Source organism: Acinonyx jubatus, chromosome A2 (genome assembly GCF_027475565.1).
Source record: "Acinonyx jubatus isolate Ajub_Pintada_27869175 chromosome A2, VMU_Ajub_asm_v1.0, whole genome shotgun sequence".
Classification (NCBI taxonomy): domain Eukaryota; kingdom Metazoa; phylum Chordata; class Mammalia; order Carnivora; family Felidae; genus Acinonyx; species Acinonyx jubatus.
In genome coordinates, this window is record NC_069383.1 from 113,213,371 (window position 1) to 113,233,892 (window position 20,522).

At 36.4% G+C, this 20,522-nt stretch overlaps 1 protein-coding gene across 4 annotated transcripts in view; it reads right to left on the reverse strand.

The window, feature by feature from the left end:
• Positions 1–20,522, reverse strand: part of PPARG (peroxisome proliferator activated receptor gamma) — a 134,345-nt gene that overhangs the window by 63,277 nt on the left and 50,546 nt on the right. The window contains exon 1 of one of the 4 annotated variants that reach the window (XM_015074648.3): positions 9,671–10,248. The exons of the other annotated variants lie outside the window; for them this stretch is intronic. Within the exon in view, the coding sequence (XP_014930134.1) occupies positions 9,671–9,752 (82 nt within the window). The 5' untranslated portion in view covers positions 9,753–10,248. Of the gene's footprint in view, positions 1–9,670; positions 10,249–20,522 lie in introns of those variants that run through there. 4 annotated transcript variants of the gene reach the window in all.

A 20,522-nucleotide genomic window follows, 5' to 3' on the forward strand; every position in this document is an offset into this window, starting at 1 on the left:
AAATCAATTCCATGTGGATTGCAGATCTAAATGTGAAATATAAAACAAAAGAGTTTTTAAAACAAAAACTCAAGTAACACTTCATCAACCTTGGAGTAGGCAAAAATTTCTTTGACAGGATATAAAAAGCACGGATTATAAAAGAAAAATTAGATAATCTTGATTATATTTAAGATTAAAACTTCTTATTAAGCAAATGAAAAAGCAACACATGGGAGAAGAAAGCTGCAATAGGTATATTTGACAAAAGTATGCTTTAGAACTCCGGGACACCTGGGTGGCTCAGTCGGTTAAGCGTCTGACTTCACCTCAGGTCATGATCTCACGGCTCGTGGGTTCAAGCCCTGCGTCAGGCTCTGTGCTGACAGCTCAGAGCCTGGAGCCTGTTTTGGATTCTGTGTCTCCCCCTCTCTCTGCCCCTCCCCTGTTCACGTGCTGTCTCTGTCTCAAGAATAAATAAACGTTAAAAAAAAAAACAACAAAAAACTCATACGTAAAGTACCCAATGTAAAAATGGGCAAAAGACCTGAACAAGCAGTTCACAAAAAAGTAGAGCTAAACGGATAATAAATATATATTTTTAAGTGCTTAACTTGTTAGTTATCAGAAAAAGGGAAATAAACATTACAATGTGATGCTACCATAAAGGTGCCAGAATGGCTAAAATGAAAAAGATAGAAAATGTCAAGTACCAGTAAAGATGTGGACCAAATGGAACACTCAGACACTGCTGGGGTAAGTATAAATGGTACAGCCATGTTCAAAACTGTCTGGTAGTGTCTCTTAAAGCTGAACACATCGTATGGCCTACACATACATCTAACAGAAATGTGTACCCTTGTTCACTGAAAGACCTACATGAGAATATTTGTAGTTGTACTATTTGAAATAAGGAAAACTACCTGAATACCCCTCAACAGGACATATAAATATACTTTGATATATTCACACAATGAAATACAGTAATAAGAATGAAGTGGAATTATATTCAGTAATGTGACTATCAAACAAATACTGAGCAAAGGAATCCAGACACAGAAGAGTAAACAATGTATGACTTATTCATATAAAATCCCAAAACAGCAAACTGATCCATGGGTTAGAAATTAGAATAGTCAGAAGGTTTCCAGAGGGCTGGTATTGTTCTATTTCTTTATCTGAGTGTGAATTACACATTTGTTCATTTGTGAAAATGATTTACATACTTTTCTCTATGTATGTTATACTTCGGTAAAAAGCTTAAATAGGAGAGATGGTCTTGGGAGTAGGAGTTGATAGAAAAAAACATGCAGACCACATACATAAGCCAACAAAAACTCTTTCATTTGTGTTAAAAGTATTGTTATAGAATTTCTAGTGTATTTAAGAATTTTTCTAAATTCAGAAGTTATAAAATGGTATTAAAATCGGTCTTAATAAACTACCTATTTTTCTAACTGGCTTCATTGTATAATACAGGCTAAATACATATTCAGCTAAGGTTCTCAAATCAGCAGAGACAGGTAAGGTAAAAATTCAAAGGGTGCACATTTTACCCTAAAGAGTATTAAAAGTTATGTTTTTGCTTTATTTTTTTAGAAGTTTATTTATTTATTTTGAGAAAGAGAGAAAGAATGAGTGATGGAGAGGCAGAGAAAGGGAGAAAGAGAGAATCCCAAACAAGCTCCATGCTGTCAGTGCAGAGCTTCATGTGGGGCTCTTTTCTCATGAACCATGACCCGAAACCAAGAGTTGGACACTTAACTGACTAGGCCACCCCAGTGCCCCTGTTTTTGCTTTAGATATGCCTGGCTTATATGCAAGGCCTATTCTACTTTACAAGAACCCTGTATTTTTTTTAAACTCAGGGAATCTTTTCACAAATATTAATGCCTACATCAGGTGTCCTATATTTGGGAAGTTAACACTTTTGGATTAGTTGTCTTTTGAGACATTCTATTTAAATTAAATAAAGTCAGTGGCTTAAATCCAAGCTACCAGTTTTATGGTAATTATCTAACTCTTCTTTGTATCAACAATTTATTCCATAAACTTTTTTTCTTAGAAGAGTTATCATTACATTTTAGTACAGTATTTCTCTTCCCAAAGCCTCTCCTTGTTTTACTTTTCTTTGGTATTTTCCTTTCTCAATATCTTAATCTCAGTACATGCTCAGTCAGTAATATAAAACGCAAACTATCTCAAATCAAGATAACCAATTACCTAATACGATATGCAAAGTATTTTTCAGGACTTAGAAGAAATACATTATAATGTAGTTCTTGACCTTGAGAAGCTTACCAAGGTGAAAGATGTTTATAAGAGAAGGCAGTATAGAGACCAAACCAGTGATAGAGACAATAAGTGCCTTAGAAATGTAGAGCAGAAAGAGACTAACATGTTCTGAACTAATCTGGGATAACTTCATGGTAGAGATGTGTTTTGAATTATGATGACCCAGGGGGAGGATTAAGATTTGCATTATTATTGATAAATATATTACAAGGAAAAGACACTTGCTTCTATCATACAGTATGTCCCTTAGATTACCTGGGTTTCCTTAAGCAAAGTAACTAAATGTATATGATATCAAACATGATTAAATTTTCATTAGGACATATGCTTGCAAACTGGATCAATTTCTCCTAGGCCAATTGTTTGTATCTTATAAATGGCTAGAAATGTGGTTATATCAATGGCAAAGAGACTTCTTTGTAAATGGCAGAGATTTCTATGTAAATCTGGCCATACTCACATCAAACTGACAAGTTTGGTTCTTATTAGGATCATATTTTAGTCAATTAAGCTAACTTTCCCAGACAGTCTATATAACAGGTTTAAAATTTTAAAAACTAAAATCAGGGTTTTAGGTAAAGCATGAGACAACAGTAAAGTAATATCCAACAATCTCATGTTAAAAATCTTCAATTGCCAAAAAAATATTCAACTGCTAATGTAAAGTCAAAAATAAGAATAATGAATGTTTCACTTTTTCCAAAAGAAGTGACTTAATTGAGAAGAAGTAAGGTGAGCCATGGTGTTTACATGTCTGGAACCTGAGAAAGACAGAAGCATATTTCAACTGTTGCTCTTTGTTGAAACAATTTTGCCATTGGCTCTTTGCCAAACAAGAAATTGAACCAGGGCTTCTTTCTTCTGGAACTGTGATTAATAATATGTATCTATCAGATAATACCTAAATATTCTGCGGGGGGGAAAACTGCCAAGGAAAAGATTGTAAGCGAGTAAACAGTAAGTCTGACTTAATTAATCATGGTAACAAAATTTTTGATAACATGGATAATGAAAATCTGTATTATCCCCAAGTTGTAACTTCCATTTTAGGGGTGAGAAGACAAAACTAAATTTTTTGGACACCTATTACATATCAGGCACTATGCTAACTGCTTTACATACTGGATATTGGTTAATCAAATATGTTGCTTTTTTTAGCACTGCTAGCAAATAGGTCTCCTGAAAGTCAAATGAATACTGGATGTATCAAAAGGTAGGCAGGACTGCAAAAGAAGTCAGGCATTTGGATAATTCACAAACCTATGATATTCAAACATTCACATGATATTCAACTAATGATAATTCAAACCAACAGAGCCACATGATGCAAATCACTGCATAATAGGGAATTCAAAATGTATTTGTACCTGGTTGTTAACATATATAATGTTGTTGGCTTGTTTATATTAGCATGGATTTTAGAATAATATGTTGGCATGTACACTAAACTTTTGTTTTTACTTCCTGAACATATTCCAGTGTCTGAGTGCAGGAACCGGTAAGCTACAGCAGCAGATCAACTTGGTACTAATAAGTCAACAATGAGTTTATTAGATACCTATTATATGTTAGATACTTGCGGAATAAAGAAGATAATAAAACATGAGTCTTATCTTCAATGACTATATAATTTGGACTAGGGGAATGTATAAAGCACAAAATAGTATCAGGCAGTCTTCAATTAAAGGCTAAATAGTGTGATACCGATCAACATAGAGGGTTTTGTTTTTTTATTTTAACAAGTATTAATGAGCCCGGCCATCTACCGAACATGTCTTAGCCATTTGGGATATATCAGCGAGTGAGCCAACAAGACAAAGACTCCTGCCTTCATATGTTAGTTAATATGTTAGTTAATATGTTAATATGTTAGTGTGAGAACCTGGGCAATAAACAATAAATACAATAAATGAGTAAATTATATGGTATGTTAGAAGATGATGAGTGCTTTAGAAATAAGAATACCGAGCAAGGGGAAGGGGAAGGATGGTGGGGAGGACAGAGAATTCAACAGTGGGGGTAGAGGCAGTCCTTACCAGAAGTGATATCTGAGCCAAGATTAGAAGGAGCTGACAAGAGAAGATGTCAGAGAATGAGGGTTCAAGGAAGGAGCAAGAACTAGAGCAAAAGCACTAAAGCAGGGGCATGTCTGGAATGTGGGAGGAACAGTGAGGAGGCCAGTGTGGCTGGAGCTGAGTGAGGAAAGGACAGATATGTTGACCAGGGTGGGGTTGGGGTGGAGGCAGACTCGGATTTCATCCTAAATGATGTGAGGAACTGCTGCTGGGTTGTGAGCTGACTGACAGATCTGACTTATATTTTAAGGTGATCCCTCTGCATGATGGGTTGAGGCTAAGCAGTTGGGAGGTGAGGGCAGAGGCAGGACAACCTGTCAAAGAGTGGGATAGCAATCCAGGCAAGAGACAATGGCTTGGGTTAGGGTGTTAGCAGTGGAGGAGGGAGAGGAGATATATTCTGAACATATTTTCAGTTTAGAGGAGAGAGAGAACAATTAACAGTAATGTATTAAAAGGTGTCTGGGTGGCTCAGTCGGGAAAGCATCCGACTTCGGCTCAGGTCATGATCTCATGGTTTGTGGGTTCAAGCCCCGCATAGGACTCTGTGTTGACAGCTCGGAGCCTGGAGCCTGCTTTGGATTCTGTGTCTCCCTCTCTCTCTGCCCCTCCCCTGCTTGCACTCTGTCTCTCTCTCTCTCAAAAATAAATAAACTTAAAAAAAAATTAAACGACAACAACAAAACAATAACGAATTAAGAAAAGGCTTCATGGCATAAAGGTTACTTGAACCTGACCTTGAAAGATAGGGAGGATTTGAAATGATGGAAGTATTAGGAAAGGCATTCCAGGATGTGGTAGGCTTGGAGGCAAGAGTGAGTCCGGCTTATTCTTAGGACAATGTGATTAGCCCAAGTACAGCAAGGCAAACCAATCTCTGGGGTGTGGAGGGAAATAAAATACACAAAGTGGAAACAGAGTATAAAAGGCTTTGAGGGCCAGGCAGAGGTGTTTAGAAATCACATTGTTCACGATGGTGCACTACTTGTATGTAGTAGGCGCTCAATACGTATTAGAAGTCTGATAGGCTCTGAGGACCACTTATCTGGCAGATTAGATTGGATAGCTGAAGTTTCTCATTTAGAAAGTCAGCTAAAAGGCTGTACAGGAATTCTGGCATGAGGGAATAAGGGATAATGATACATGTAGGTAATTGGCAGTTGACTGTTTTAAATTTACTTTATAATGTAAACCATTCTCCGCTTGTGGGAATCTCAATCTTGTGTTGGCAAATCTCTTACCCTGATAAAAATTACATGGGTCTAAAAAACTGCGTACTCAAATAGCCACATGATCTTAATTCTGAGGTTACTGGAGTTGGACAGCAGTTGCTATCAGATGCATATGTAATTCCTGTGTCTCTAAACTAGTTACAGGTGCAAAACTGCATCTATGAGAAGGGGTAATCCAGTAGATGTTTATGGAAACTTAGTTCCATTCAGAATGAGTCTGATTCATTCACTATCACATATACTTTTGCAAATATTCAACACTAGTAGAAGGACATGGGACATTTACTGGACAACTTTCTTAGGCCTAATTTAAGGGTGTACAAAAGAAGTTAAAATAACAGAACCCATGTCAGTTCCACTGATCTGATACAATGAAGAAATTTACTCTGCTTGGATTTCCTCTGATACCAAGAGTATGCACTTCACAACAGGCTATGATGATTTTAGTATTTCCTCAGGGTTACTTTATTCAAGTTATAAGTGAGAATGTTGACAAAGATGATAATCTATGACAACCTCTATCGGAGCTTTTTATGAATTGTTTTCCATTCGATGACCTATGTTTTACACTGCGACAAACAGTTTAGATGGATAACTGCTGTCAGACAGCTTTAAAGACAAGTTGTATTCCTTAGGGATGCCGGGGGAAAAGAAATAAAAAATTTTAAAAATACATCTAATACAAATTACCCTTGTTTTGGGTGTGTCCTACAATTCATAATTTAGGGGGAAGTACATGAGAAATGACAGTTTTTGAAACACAGTGAGGAGATTCTCTGAGTTTAGAAATCTACTAAATCTTCTAAGTCCTGGTAATCAGAAAAGAGATTTGAACAGTTAATTCAAAGAAATACATGATAAAATAGAGCCATACTAAAGAAAAAAATTAATATGGACGAGAGCGAAATTTTAGAAAAAGACCCTGAAATATTATTACATGTGAGATTATGAAATTCAGAACTGTGTCAATTACCTAAATCTTCATTATAAAGAACATTATAATCGAAGACAGTTTTTCAATGTCTCTGAAAGAAAATGTGTAATCACTGCTTTCATTTAGGGCCAAAGAATGATTTCAACTTTTGGAAATTCAATCTTTTCCTAAACAAATGTTAATGAAAGTGGGAGGTAGTTCCCCCATTAAAAAAAAAAAGTCAGACAGAAAGATGCTTTCTCTAAGTTTGACCATTTCTTTATCGAGACACTCATGGGAAATCATGCCTAAGTCTTATCTCACTCAAAAACTGCCACTTATTTTGGTGCACAAAGAATTCTGCAGTTTCCCCCCATATTCCTTAAAATGTTTCAAATGTAGGATACTAGAAACCTTCTATTCTATCCACAAGTGATTAATACTCCAACACCAAAACAATAAACTCTATGTAGGACATCAGATGTGCTTTCGCAAATATTGTGTCATTTAATCCTTGCAAAAACCCTGTATTTACTGTTGTTATGTGTAGAAACAGGGAAGAGAGGATAAGTGACTTACTCAAATCCACATGGAACGTATGTGGCCAAGACAAGCCTGGTAGTTACATTCCCTGACACTACAGGGGTCCCTTTAACCCTCTAGGAAGGTGAAAAACTTTGGTCAACTATCTAAATGCTTCTAAATACACAGTTGCCTGGAGTCACACAGGCACAGTTTAAGTATCCCTCAATAAAAATGGCGGGCAATCAATCACTCACTCCTATCTCAGGAGAGGCGCTCGTTTCAAAGGATCATCTATTGCAGCATTTATCATGTCTCCAAGGCATATTTCCATTGCTCAATCAGCTCCAAAGGACAAGTGTGTCATCATCTTTCAATGCTCTGGTGCAACACTTTAAAATTATAGAATTCACACAGGACTAAGTCTGGCACTAAAAGCAGGAGGCACATTCAGCTTGAGTTTGTGGAAGCTTCCCTTCGATCTTGCCAATTTTTACTAGTGGAAATGGTTTTAGGGCCAGCATGGGGTTACTTGGGGTTACTTAAGCTCATGATGAAAACAGGGGAATAAGATAAAGGGGGATCACAGAGATAATGGAGCCCAGGAAAAAAATGCATGAGTCCTTTTTGGGCATAGTGGCTGCATACATTTTTGAATTTCATGAATAGGACCAATATAGCTTGTACATCTGGATCATTCACACTCAACAAGCCATTTTTTCTTCAAAGTAGCAGCACACAGCTACTTGCAACAACCCCCAGTCCCACTTTGCCTATGGTGAGGAAGAAGGAGCACCTAAATTAGTTACTGTATTCAAGCCAAATACCTAAACTCTACAGTGTTTCATCTCTGATGGCCTCCGCAGCTAATGATGATGATATGTCCAATTTCAAGTTTGTTTGTTTGTTTGTTTTGGCATGGGTGGTATAAATAGTGGTCATCTACAAAATGTAATAGAAGTTAACAACCACAGGTCTTTGGTCTTTAGGAATTCATATTTTAACAAACAACCCATTAATAAGAAGTAATCCAAGACCGTATAAACAAAAATTAAATTATTGGCACAATATATAATTTCTTAATTGCTAATAATTCTATTCTGTACCATGTTAAGTGTTAAGAATAACTGAGTTATTCTTTTGGAGGGGATCTGAGACTCAAAAAAATTAAACCCAGGGCAAAGTCAAGGTGTAAACATAAAGAGATTAGTACAGAATGAAAACTTAAATCACATAACTATCCCTTACCATGAATAGTACATGTCCTCAGTTAACCAAAACTACTTGTTGCACTGCATTCTTGGTGTACATACTCTTTTCAAAGAGACAAAATTATCAAATTTTTACTCAAGAACTATTTCACAGTATAGCTAGGACATTCTGCCCTGATACAGGTTAAACCAATAACTGCAGAAAGCAACAATTTTTGTGGCTTTCAGAAAAACAGAATAAACAGATTTTTATATAATATAATGAAACCAATCTCCTATTTAAGAGGCTCAGAGGACAGATATATATGTGTTGAATCAAATCACCATAAAATAATGAAACAGTATTTCCGGAAATATTTTTTGTTAATTTTTAAACAACTTGATTAAAAAAAACCTATAACTATGATTAATATATTCAAACTTCAGGCTTCCAGAAAAATTAAAATGTTAAGATGTGAAGCCATTCATTTCAACAATTAAGCGACTTAATTGTAATGTGACTTAAATGTAATTGTAATTTATATTATAAAACATGAATCACACTAACACAATCTATTTTTATGTGCCATCTATGAGAAAAAAAACAAATAGAAATACAGAAATAAATATGAAACAGTACAAAACATAAGAAGCTGTGCTAAGGAACTCCAGTAGAAGGAGCTGTAGAAATGAAGACGTGACATTTTGCAATGGCCAAGAAAGGAATTTTGAAAAATGAGGTATCGGCTTAAATCTTCTATATCTGAGTGAAAGTAGTAATTAATCAATTATTTAGCATGCAATAGGCATTTAGGGACTTTGTTTTCTTTATGGGTAAAATGAAACACTTGGAATTGGAATAGACATAGGTCCCACAATCTATTTGACAAAGCACTGGGTACCATGTTAGGTATCCTAAGAAATATAAAGAAGAATATAGGTTGGTCCTACACTCCAGAAGCTTACAATTCTTTGGGAGAGATAAAATATACAGATTTCTAAAATTTCAAAGTAGAACAAAAACATGCTGAGAGCACTTTAAGAGGAATAAAAATGCTGTAGGAGGGATAAAAACAGCTAGGAGAGATATGTAACATACAAGACTATATAAGGGAAAAAGGGACCCCTCAGGTATTCTAATAAGACGTTAAGTATATTTGGGAGACACACATAAACTGAGGAGATAAAAATGAATAGGATTTTTAAAAATATAAATATACCTTTAATGCTTACAATTCAGGAAATGGGAGCCATTCACAGAGATACAATATGGATTAGTTTAGGTTTCTTTTTTAAAGTTCTGATGCTTAAAAGTGAACACTAACACGGCAAACTAAGCATTAAAACACTGAACTATCCATGTCTCGTATTAGAATACAGCTTGGAAAAAAAACTACAAGAGAAATTTTACCATTCCATATATGCCCAAAGTATCCCAACAGCCATATCTGGAACTGACTTTACCTTGTGAAGTGCTTGCAGACAGTGTATCAGCAAAGGAATCGCTTTCTGGGTCAATAAATGAATCTCCCAGAGTTTCACCCATAACAGCATGGAACAGGGATTTGCTGTAATTCACACTGATATTTTGTCTATTTCTTGCAAAAGACCAATCCGTTAAAAAAGAAAAAGACTTGCAGTAGTAGAACTTGTGAACACAACCAATGAGTTAAGACATCGGTTTCCAAATATTTGGGAGAGGTGGGAATAAACCCACAAAGGACCAGGCCTGAATTGGCTGGCACTCTCCTGCTAGAGAGCCAGCTGTGACAAATGTTGTGTCATAATGTTGTTCACTGCTTTGGCAAGACTTGGTACATTACAAGGAAAACATTGCCACACTGTCTCGCCAGTGACCCACATGTTCGGTGTCTTGTGAGGGGCGTGAGCTGTACAGTATTTAGAGCTATCAGAGCAAAGAGACTGTTCAGTTTTCAATTGCTTCTTAAATGGAAAACTTCGCATCTCTGGCTTATGAAAGACCAGATTAAGTTACCTGGACAAACTTTTTTCTAGTTGCCCATTCCTGGTTGAATCTCTCACCATATTATCTGAAGAAAACTACTTAATTCATTATTATTATTACTACTTTTATTTTAGAGAGAGAGGGAGAGAAAGAGAGAGAGAGTACATGAGCAGGGAGAGGGGCAGAGGGAGAGAGAGAGAATCCCAAGCAGGCTCCACACTCAGTGTGGAGCCCGACAAGGGGCTTGATCTCACAACCCTGGGATAATGACCTGAGCAGAAATCAAGAGTCGGATGCTCAAACGACTCAGCCTCCCAGGTGCCCTGAAAAACTATTTAATTCAAACATGTACTTACATTTTATTCTTTTATTAAACATTTTTTTGAGGTTTATTTATTTTTGAGAGAGAGAGACAGAGTGTGAGAGGAGGAGGGACAGAGAGAGAGGGAGACACAGAATCCGAAGCAGGCTCCAGGCTCCCACCTGTCAGCACAGAGCCCAATGTGAGGCCCGAACTCACAAACCACGAGATCATGACCTGAGCCGAAGCCGGATGCTTAACTGACTGAGCCACCCAGGTGCCCCAAACATGTACTTACATTTTAAAATTTGGCATCAGCATGCTATTAAAATGTTATTTTAAAGGTATTCCACCACTTTATAAAACCCAAACTGATACTACTATCCAAATTCTATAAAATTAAATAGTTGAGACATACAGTTGAGATTTTATATATCAGGGTTTGCTTTTTAAAAATCTGATTATTAAATTTATCCATCACTAGCAAAGGCAGTCATGCTGCACCAGTTGATGTCTGAGCACAAGCTGATGTTTAAGTGATAAATGCCATGTCATAATGAAAAAAAAAAAGTGGAGTCCTCTCTGGGAAGAAGAATGCGTTACCAGAAAAAAATAGAATCACACTGACAGGTTGGCGAGGAACTGTGGTCAGTTTTGTAATCAGGAAAACGCTGGCTTCTTGCTCAAGTCCTTTGCCCTTTTTGGCTCAGAGAAACACTAGCTGTGCCAGACTTCAGTATGGAAGCAGGTCTCCACTTGTCACTTAAGTGGCCTGATAGAATTGCAGTGGCTTGTGGATTTAATACAGATGCCCCCACATACGGCAATATATCAGATAGCAATAATTCTCTTAGACTTATCCCAATATTCTCCAGGTGGAATAAATATATATCTGGTTAATTTACATTGCAAGGGGACTAGCAAGTTTCCCTGTTAATCACAGAACAATAACCTGGGGGAGGGGGAATTCGGGCTGGGTCTCGACAGCACAGAATGAAGTGGAGAGTTGGGCAGTTATAGTGGTTAAAAACCTTTAAAAACCAAAAACCTTTTACTAAGGTAGTTCAAGTTAAAGCAAGCTTCTTCTTGGCAGTCCAAATGACTAAGGTAGTTATAGGTATGTAGAACTAGTTTTGTCTATATTCAATTTGAATTATCAATAAAGGAGTTTCTTCTTCTTTCTCAAGGTTGGGGAATTACCCCGTATTATATATACAATGACATAATCTTTAAAGGTACAATTAGTCCAAAGTTTTTGGTTGAATTTATGATATATCAAAATAAATTACACAAGTCAAGGATAATTTCCTTCTTGATAATTAAACAGAACAAAAATTTAAGTCCCATTCTGCTTATGGACACCCTTCCTCAATGTCCCAAGATGTGTTTGAGTCTGAAGGCAAGTTTTAGGCTTTCATCCTATTAAGTGGCAGTTTCTCACTCCATTCCCTATCCTCACCCCATTCTTGCTCTCAGGTTCCAAAGTGCCTCTGACTTTTAAAAAATGATCAAGTTTATTAAAATGTTCTTAAGATTATGCCAGATTAGGGGTGCCTGCGTGGCTCAGTCAGTTCAGATCATGATCTCACGGTTCATGAGTTCAAGCCCCGCAGAGAGCTCCATCCTGACAGCTCAGAGCCTGGAGCCTGCTTTGGATTCTGTGCCTCCTCCTCTCTCTCTCTGCTCCTGTCCTGCTTATTCGTTCTCTCTCTCTCTCTCTCAAAAATACATAAATAAATATTTTAAAAAAGATGCCAGATTATAAGAATGATAAAACTGGCAGAAGAATACCATTTTAGAATGAAACTCTCTATAAAAGTCTAACACTCTGTTAGTAAGATGAGAAAGACAAGGCCCCCAAATAAGTAAATTCTCCAGGTTAAACAGCTAGGTAGTGACGGAGCCGGAACTGGAATCTAGGTTTTTAGGTACCTAATTCCCAAGGCCAGCCTTCTACTGGCCTTCACCAACTTCTACTCTTACAAGCATCTAAATCATCTCTTTTAACAAATCAGTCACTGCAGGGAGGGAGTATAGGGTGACTTAAAGGGAAAATATGCTAACTCTTTCAAGGAATATCAGTGAATAACTGTGTTATTCATTTTTCAGTACCCATATCCATGGATATGGGGTGGGTGTGGGCAGTTTCTCACTGCCTTTTTCTATCTTATTCCTGTATTTCTTCAACAATGATGTAGCTTATTCATGCCACACAATTCTGTCTGGGAATCTCAGTTTTATTTCCAAGGCCAATAGCATTAACCTGGCACTCCAGTTCTATAGTAGTCTCTTTTATTATTTGGACAATACACAGATCCATTCTTTCCAACTATCATCAAAGAGTCTAATTTCTGGATTCTTCACATACTATTACTTCTATTCTTTTTCCCCCTCAGACAACATTCATCTTGTCTAGCTACTGCTGTAGCTACACTTTCCAACCCTCTAACAAGTTCTTATACTGTGCTTTAGCTATTCAAACATAAAATTATTTTTAACAGCTAATTATTCGATAACACCTGACTCTAATGGCATCTACTCTTATAGCACACACCACATCCTGTTCTCCCTTCTCCCCTTGGACTGTATTATTTGGGAGCAACAACCTGTCTTATTCACTGTATTTCACTCATTTATTTGTTCAACAAATATTTATTGGCAAAAAATCAGAATATATTGGCAGGCCTTGAGTTAGGTGTTGGCTTGATGAATAAGATGGATGTGTTCTTATCTTGCAGATTTCAAAAAAAAAAAGCCGGTAAGCAAAAATCACAATTTCTATCAAATGTTGTTTAAACTCTTGACAGCATATCAAGCAATAAAGAAAACATCCCAAGTTACTAACACAATACTTGTATGATGTGGATTTTTAAATCATATTTTTAATGTTAGTAACATTTTAATATTTTGTATCACACTGTAGCACTGGGTCACTTGAGAAATAACTTGCTCACATGGATATTAAAATGGACAAAAATAAACTGAGCCAATCTCAATTGTATCTAACTAGGCAGCTGCTTTGCTCTGAGATAAAAGGACTCATTATATATTATTTTACAGTGATTTATCCATGCATGCCTCAAATATTCAAACACCTCCTGAGTGCCAGATATTCTAGGTATAGGAGATAAATTCATTAATAATCCAAAGTTCTTATCCTCATATCCTTCACACTTAACTGTATTTATCAAAATTATCCCAAAATGCCTAAAAGAGTGATCTTTTAGCTCACTTAACTTTGAAGGTCAATTAGCATTGATACCAGAAATAATATATTTGTTTACAGTCTTACCTATGACTGGACAGTATATGATCACCAGAAAACTTATGGGAGCTCTGACATGCATGGAATATTTATTTATTTTTTTAAGTTTCTTTCTATGTTTTGAGAGGGAGAGTAGGGGAGGGGTAGAGAGAGAATCCCAAGCAGCCTCCTTGCTGTCAGTGTGGAGCATGATGCAGGGCTCAAACCCACAAACTGTGAGATCATGACCTGAACCAAAATCAAGACTTGGACACTTAACCAGCTGAGCCACTCACATGCCCCTGCATGTAAATATTTCTGTCTTCAAGACTTTATGATTCCCAAGTATCCTACTCTTTACAATATCAAAATATAAAGGATATTATAATAAGGTACCTAAAAAGCATGCCAATAAATGGGACTGTCATGTAAGATCTTGGAGCTATAGGCCATGTCTAGGTATTCTGCATACCAATTCAGTATCAGTGCTTTGCATCTGAAGTGTACTTCTACACTTCAGAAGTCTATGGCTTTCCATTCCATGGAGAATCTCCTTTGAAGGCTAGGCCTTGGTAATTCTGCAGAGTGAGGACTCACACAAAAGCTAACTCAGCTTCTTCTATTGAGGGATGTAGGACTTTGTGTGATGGCGAGGCTGAGAAGGTCATCTCCTCTTGGACTTTGGAAACACAGGGGTATGGATGTGATTGTGGGCACAGCAGACATGCACAACAAGAGAGAGAGTGAAGATAATTAGGAATGGCCATATAACAAGGAAACTGCAAAGCTTATTTAATTCTATCCTAGTTTATGACACTTGAAAAAAACGTAGTTTGGCATTTCAGAATGCTATTCTTCAATATTTGGTCTTCATGATTATTTATGATTCCTACCTTTAGCCAAAAGAATCTGAATATTACTCAGTCAAAAAAACTCTCAGATTTTAGTACATTTAGGAGAGGGCAACTGGACTCATAACAGCTGTGCATGATTCAGTAACAAAGAGAATGTCTAAAAATCCACAGTTAATAAAATCATAGTATTAAGTACTATATCTGTATACAGCTTTTAAAATATTATTCAGTGTTTAGAATAATTTATATCAAATATCCCCATAAAATAGAATATTAAATTTTTTTGTGTTGTGTTCCTCTTAAAAGCTAATTAAAACCTTGCTTGTTTTTTTTTTGTTTTTTTTTTTGGCCATAGGCTAAATTTGGATTTTATTCTCTAGATTAAAATTAAAATTTTAAAACTGCTTTAATTACTTTCTTCTTTTATGTAAAATAAGCTGTGTTAGTATTGGTATAAGATAGTGTACATAGTATTTTTTTTCTTTTGCTAGGAACCCCATTTGTTGCTTCATTTAATGCTTTAAGTGCTGTGAATACTTATGCTGGAGCTCCTTGGGAGAACAGTATTTAACACTGCCTTGTATCTCTAGAGCTTACCACAGCATCCCCAGTTGGCAAAAAGCATATGTGCATTGTTTTTGAGGACAATGAGAATCATGACAGAACAGCTGCTGGCACATCTGTCTCACATGGATCATTCAAGAAGAGTTTAGAGACCTAACGAACTGACAACAACAGTTTTCTTCTCGTTCCAATAGGGCATTTCGTGCTGGTACTCCAAAGGACACCAGATAATTGCTAACAAGCAGAATGACGACCTAAGCTCACCGCTCCCTCTACCCAGAACTGCTGCCTTTTTTCTACAGCAATTAAAGTTGGCTCTGAACTTTATCTTCTAGCCGTGGTTGCATCAATTCAGGGTTTCTTCACAGTCATCACAGGGGACACAACATGGAAGAACTGATGTTCCAATGGGACACATGCCTAACAGAAGACCAAATAATCCTGTATCCTAAGATGTAAATTCCACTGCAACCATCACAGTAAACCCGCTATTCCCATGGAAAGAGACAAAAGAAACATCTGTGCTATTTTATTAAAGGCAAAGTCCATTCTTCCTTAATAAAAAATTATAACCGCTCAGATTTTCAAAAAGTAACAGGATTGTATATTTATCTACAGGATTAGTATTTTAAATTAATACACCATTTTGATTACTCAATGAAATGGTGTTAACGTGTAGCCAATTGCTCCAGTAGATGAATATCTGCGTTTAAAAAGGTCTTCTTGACCCTGAAGTAGTGTAGTATATGGAAAAGCACACTGACACGAGGCAGAAAGCCTCAGTTTTAGGTTCTTATATGGGTTCAGATACAGACTTGTTAACTCTTTGGGTTCATATTTTTCATCTCTAGAATGAGAAGAAGGCCTTTCTGCAAAGTAAAATAATCCTTGAGGTCCTCTTGGGTTCTAATTTTGAATACTTAATAGCATGCCTGTAATTAGTTTAAATGCAATGGAAATTCTTTTTATTGTATTCTTATTCATGTTCAGATCCTAAGTTAAACTATTTTCTTTTTGTACTTGACTGCTAATTAGGTGACAGTATAAAAGGCACTTTTATCTGGAAAAATATGCCCAATAGGAAGTTAAAAGTCTGTAAAAGAAAAACCAACTGAAAATCTCCTTTTCTTTTTCCCCTTCAAAAGTTAACTTGCCAGTAATACCTGAAAAAGAGCCTAACCTGTCTTACTACTTTCTAGGGATGAACTAAACACTTTCCAAATTACTGTACCTTTGAACCAAAGGCATCCCACCTGAACTATGTTAACTTGTTTTTGCCTGTAATATCTGAACTTCTCCAGTCATGTACTTTCCAGCATAACAAAATACCATGGGCTACATTATCATCTGACCCATATTAATGTCGTAAAGAAATCCTAAACTTCTTTTTTATTTTTAATGTTTACTTATTTTTGACACAGAGAGAGAAAGAGCATGAGCAGGGGAGGGGTAGAGAGAGAGGGAAACACAGAATCCGAAGCAGGCTCCAGGCTCTGAGCTGTCAGCACAGAGCCCAACGCGGGGCTCAAGCTCACAAACTGTGAGATCATGACCTGAGCCGAAGTCAGACGCTCAACTGACTAAGCCACCCAGGCACCCCAACGAAATGTTAAACTTCTTAAACACATCTTCTTCATTATTCAGATTTTAACAATTAATTTTTCAACGTTTATTTATTTTTGGGACAGAGAGAGACAGAGCATGAACGGGGGAGGGGCAGAGAGAGAGGGAGACACAGAATCGGAAACAGGCTCCAGGCTCTGAGCCATCAGCCCAGAGCCCGACGCGGGGCTCGAACTCACGGACCGCGAGATCGTGACCTGGCTGAAGTCGGACGCTTAACCGACTGCGCCACCCAGGCGCCCCAACAATTAATTTTTCAAGATCAGTTATACCGAGATTCCTTGGGTAACATCTGTCTTATCACTGAACCACACTAGAATTCCACAAACACTCTAAAGCAAGCTCAGAGCCACAGTGCTATATGCAAGTTTAGTTTATGTAAAATAAACAATTTACAAGTTTTGCAACTGTACCAAAGGAAATATATGGATTATTGAGATCACAGACTCACAAAACTTAATGCCAGGGAGATTAATACATTCAAACTCTTTTAATTTTTCATATAAGGAAAATGAGTTCCAGGAAAATGAAATGATTTGCTCAAGGTATTACCCAGATAATTAGGAGCAGAGTTTGAACTAAAAATCAGGTTTCTTCATTCCCAGTCCAAAGCTCCAAACTGTGCTCTGTCATGAAAATGACGCAATAAAATGTTCAAATAAATTGTTCCGATCCATTATATCCTTAATGCCAACTATTATGTTTGAAGTCTATCAGCATGAAAGCATTTGCACTATGATATGATTCACTTAATGCGAATGAATCACTAATGAGAATGCCATAGTTCATCACAGAGTTTAGAGACTTTGCTTTCTACAAAGTAAGTACTCAATAACAACTTGGTAAATAAAATTTGGTAATATTTGAGCAATCAATTCCAGAATGCATTTTTCTGACAAATGTCCTCTTGCCTCATTTGTAGATTCTTCAAGGCTCATCCTAGTATTCTGGAGTTCTCATGGTAGAAACAGTGAGTGGCCTTTCTACTGAAGTTCCTTGTTCTTATGAAAATAAAATTACTATACGAAAAACTTCTACTTTGAGGTAATAGTATTCTATAATTACTTTAAAGTACATTAAAGCTCCGTGGTATTTTTACTTCATTTGGGGCTACTGGGAGGTTATTCAAAGCAAAACGAGAAAATAATGGCAATTACTGAATAGGGTTTCAATACGGAACCTGGTAATGGCTCTGAGTCATAAAGTTATACTTTATTTTTTATCAACCCTGTATAAAATGGTCTACTTCTAAGTGAACTTGTAAAATTCACACTTGATTTTGAAGATTCCATATTCCACATACCATTTCTTCATGAAACATACTGATGCTGATGGAACATATTTAAAAGCAATAGTGATGTTAGTGTTTGCTACTTTATTAATCAGATAGCTGTCGTGTGCAAGATTTAAATTTTTTATAAGAATTCATAATATTTTAACTTTGAGAGCCTATTCTGTTCCAGGCATGGATTTATTTAAATTCTCTTTAATTCTCACAATTATTCTTTTAGATGAGAAAAGAGAGGTTTAGAGAGAGACGGTGACTTTGCTGGAAGTAAACATGTTTGTAGTTGACAGTTTGAATTCAAGCTCACATCTTTTTAATTCTTTATCCCACACTGACCAAAGACAAATAGGCAAAGCTTTAATCCACAAACTATTACCAGATGTTTTTGAAAGATAAGAAAGTGTTTTCTAGTCTTTGAACCTTTTTTCCTCAAAAGAAACATATTTACCTTCTTTAAAAAATAAAGTACATGTTCGCTTGTCTTTGTTGTTGTTGTTCAATAACCTTTTCTTATTACAGAACCAGTATGTTCACTGTTGAAAATTTAAAAACTAAATCATTTTAATTCTACTACTCAGTGATCATCATTGTTTAATTCTGTGTTTATCTCATTGGTTCTTTCTCAGAGCATACGTTTGATCCTAAAGTATATACGTGTACCTAAGCACATATATACAGTGTTTGTATTTTTTTTAATAAAAATGAGATATGGTACTTAGTGGTAACCTGTTTCAAGTCAACAATCTTCATCTTTCCAGTTTGTAAATTTTCATTTCAAATAATATTCACTCTGTATTCAAACTTCCCCAGCTGACCCAAAATGTTTATAGCTGGTTTGTTCCAAACCTGAACCTAATCCAGGATGATGAAATGCATCTGGTTACATGTCCCTTAAGTCTTTTTTAAAAACTTCCCTTAATTTTAAGGTCACTGACTAACTGAAGAGATCAGGCCAGTTATCATGTAGAATGTTTCACCTCCTGGATTTGTCTGGTTGCTTTCTTGTGGTATCATTTAGCTTACTTATCTAACACTGTGTTACTTATACACTGGGTGTTAAAGATTTATGAATTCAAAGTTAAACATTTTTTATTTGAATGTAACATATGTGATGTTCTAGACTTCCTATTTGATCACATCAGAGACACAGCGTACAACTGACCATTGATGATGCTGATTTAGAATGGTAGATCTCTCCATTGTAGGGTTACTTTTTCTCCTAGCAACTAGAAAGTGACCTGTGTTCTGTGACTTTGGCATATAAGGTTTTTCAGTTTCAGCCATCATTCACTTAGGACATTTAATAATCTTCTCCTGAGTCAATACTTTGAATTTATGAAATTAAGTTTTTCTAATTCTATCACTCCTACATTTGTTAGCTGGCATTTTGCAACGAGGTAGAGCTTTCCTTTGGGAAGTACAGCTACGTGGATACCCTGAAACATAGTTCCTACTACAAAGGAAGGATAAATATCTAATCTGTCCTCTATTATTGAAAAGGTAGATATCTTCAACACCAAACTTTCTTGGTTAGGAATATCTGTTTCTTCTGTTCATTGAATGTTCATATCCTAAAATACCTATATACCTAAGTTTCTCTTTTTTCAATTATTTTTAAAGAACTTTATTTCAACTTCAATTTTCTCTGTTATCCTTGGTCCTAACAGTTACAATGAGGACACCCATGCTCTGGTGTTTTTTCTTTTTATGACATATACAAAACCATTTATCAACCCCCAATAAAATAACTAATACTTCAGTTTTACTTAACCATTTCCACTAACGGGATTTTCAGTTTTTATCAAATGTTTATTCCTCAATTATAGGGGATACGCAGAATATAAACTTAACTGGTTCTTCCAAACTTATGTTGTGGGTCAGCATAGCTTTAGGAAGAAGAGTCTAAGATTCCTGACAAGTTTATGGACTAATTAAACCACATTCCAACTACCTGGTTTGTTCTTTATACTCCAAGGCTGCTTTTCTGCAGACATACTAAGCTCTAGGAAGTAAGATGCTATGTTTCTATATTTACAAACATAAACCCCATTTTCACAAACTTTTCTTTTTCTTTTTTTTTTTGAGGGAAAGGGAAAGCATGCATATGCGTGGGGGGGGGGGTTGGGAGGGGCAGAGGAAGAGGGAGACAGAGAGAGAGAGAGACAGAATCTTAAGCAGGCTCCATGCTAAGCATGGAGCCTGATGAGGGGCTCAATCCCACGACCCTAGGATCATGAACTTAGCCGAAATCAAGAGCTGGGGATGCTCAACCCACTGAGCCATCCAGGTGTCCCTAAACTTTTCACTGTAAACATTCAGAACATCTTACTGAACACAAAGGAAAGCAGAAGACTAAAACATGAAGACAGACAAGAAATAACTTTTCCAATTTGAAAATAAGCACATTTCCCTCCCCAATAGAAATAAAAATAAAACTGAGTCTTAAGTCAGTCCTCCTTCTAATTATGTTTTTATT